Source organism: Drosophila innubila, unplaced genomic scaffold, assembly GCF_004354385.1.
Source record: "Drosophila innubila isolate TH190305 unplaced genomic scaffold, UK_Dinn_1.0 98_U_U, whole genome shotgun sequence".
Lineage (NCBI taxonomy): Eukaryota > Metazoa > Arthropoda > Insecta > Diptera > Drosophilidae > Drosophila > Drosophila innubila.
Genome location: NW_022995730.1, coordinates 1 through 2,117, shown reverse-complemented (window position 1 = coordinate 2,117; position 2,117 = coordinate 1). Strand labels below are relative to the sequence as shown.

Here is a 2,117-nt window from a genome sequence, read left to right as displayed (position 1 = left end):
AGCACCTCCAGACATGTAGCTCTCACTCCCGTTGGGGACAAAGTGACAGCCGAAGTAGACAGACTCATCGGTGTGATGGGAATGCAGCATATATCGCATATTATCTATTATGGCATAGGTATCATCGTCTGCCTTAAAGAACCAGTCCGCCTCATGGAGATGGTGCCTGTAGACATGTCTAAAGGCGGCCTTCGTTTTCCCCCAAAGTAGAGCATAACCCTCGCTGACATTTAGGGCTACTGTATGTACTCCCCTCACACTGGACTGCTTCCGACTGCTGAACACGATCAGTTTGTTGCAACGACGTCCCCAGGTTTTTCGAATGGATCTTGCCACCTTCTCATACATGTGGGGATAGGTCATCACCATGCAGAGTATGCGAACCTCTTTGTAAAGCTGTCTGGCAATCGTGTCGTCCACTGGCAGGACTGGAACCTGAACTGAGTAGCCTTGTGACAGCCCTGGCATTCCATTTAAATAGCCATAAGGACGCAGATGGTACAGTAGATACTCTAGCACATGCAACTGATTGGCGGTGGTGTAGGGAAAAGCAATTGGATAAGCTGTGGAATTATTGAAACCCTGCAAGAAAAAGCAATTTTCAAATATATGTTCAATTACGAGTGAAAAAGACAACACTCGAGCAAAGCCAATACTTCTTCCTTTTGGAAGATGCCCAAATTTCATAAGCTCTTTGTGTTGTTTAAGAATTATACAATACGTAATATAATATAATCACTCACCTGATCAGAATAAACCGCCCGATGAATGTAGGGCCAATTCCAGAACTCTGAGCGCAAGTCAAATGGAAAAATCTCCCCTGGAATCTGCAATGGAAACAATAGCTCGCTCGGACCTTGCTTCATCTCGGCCAGACAAGCTAGCCAGTCTCTGGAGAAACAATTTCGGGCAAGTAATTGCTGAAGTGCACCACGACTCAGAATGTAATCGGTGGACTCCCTCTGACTTACATGTGCATAGGGATAAAAAGCGTGAAATGCACTAAAGTAAACCTCATCGCTGGGCGCATATTTGACCAGGTGGAAGCGTAGATTTTCCATGATCACATAGCTGTCCACATTGACGTGCAGCAGCCAGTCCAGTTCCAAATAGAACCTCTCGTAAATGCTTTGATAGATTCCCCGAATTGTGTCTCTTCCCTTGCCTATGTGCATCCGATTGCATCGGGCTCCCCAGGTTCTTAGAATGTGATTAGCCTTGAGACGCTCGTTTTTGTTCGTCACTAGGAGTAAGCAATGTACTCGGACTTTTCCATGCAGTTGCTGGGCAATGCTTGTGTTATCCCACGTCTGGTTACGAGTTCCCACTTCGAATTCAGTCACTCTCTCTTTGTACGGCGGCTGCAGATACATAATAAAGTCCCATCCAACTCGACTTAATGAAAACAGATGAATTTCCAGCATTAAAAGCCAAACTACACAGACGAGTATTAGTGCCACAGCAGTTGGACATTTCAATCGCCGCAAACGATGCCAAGATGTGTATAAGAGACAGGCTTAAAGCTGACCTCAAGCAGTTTAAAAAGCTATCTTCATATGCTTGAACTACTTAAGTAAGTTACAGATACAGACACATGGATACTTCAGCGTAAATAACACGTACATACGGAAAATGAATTTCTGTAACCTTTGAGCTATCAGTAACACCATCTTAACTTCGTTAGCTTTTATTCTTTCACCTTTTCTTTATTATGGGCTATTAAATTTAGACGGGAAAACTTTAAATGCACCTTGACATTATGAAGGGTTTTTAATATCGTTTTCTTCTAAATGAGTGTAATTAAAGGAATGAGAATTGAGTGAAAATTATTTTTTTTATATTGCCAGCTTTTTTTTAGAATCATTATTATAATGATGCCCAGTAATTCGATCAGAAAAATGGGTATAATCTGTTAAAAACACATATTTAAATCATAGAAAATAAATCAATGTATCGCATATCCTGAGAGATTTTAAGCCCAATTTATTACAATGAATCATTTGTAGTATGAGAGCCTCCTACTGCAGTTTTCTCTTCTTTTTCTGTTACAGCATTACTTCTTTTAATGTAAGTTAGTGCAGTTGCAGTTGCTGAAATTACACACTTTGACTTTTGCC

At 41.4% G+C, this 2,117-nt stretch overlaps 1 protein-coding gene across 1 annotated transcript; it reads right to left on the bottom strand.

Moving 5' to 3' along the window:
• Positions 1–26: 26 nt before the first annotated feature.
• Positions 27–1,443, bottom strand: LOC117793281 (glycoprotein-N-acetylgalactosamine 3-beta-galactosyltransferase 1-like; the record flags this gene model as incomplete). Its single annotated transcript, XM_034633564.1, has 2 exons — positions 744–1,443; positions 27–582 (listed from the first exon to the last, which is right to left on the bottom strand). Coding segments are annotated over exons 1-2 (1,237 nt in total), but the record flags the coding sequence as incomplete, so codon positions are not given.
• Positions 1,444–2,117: the final 674 nt, after the last annotated feature.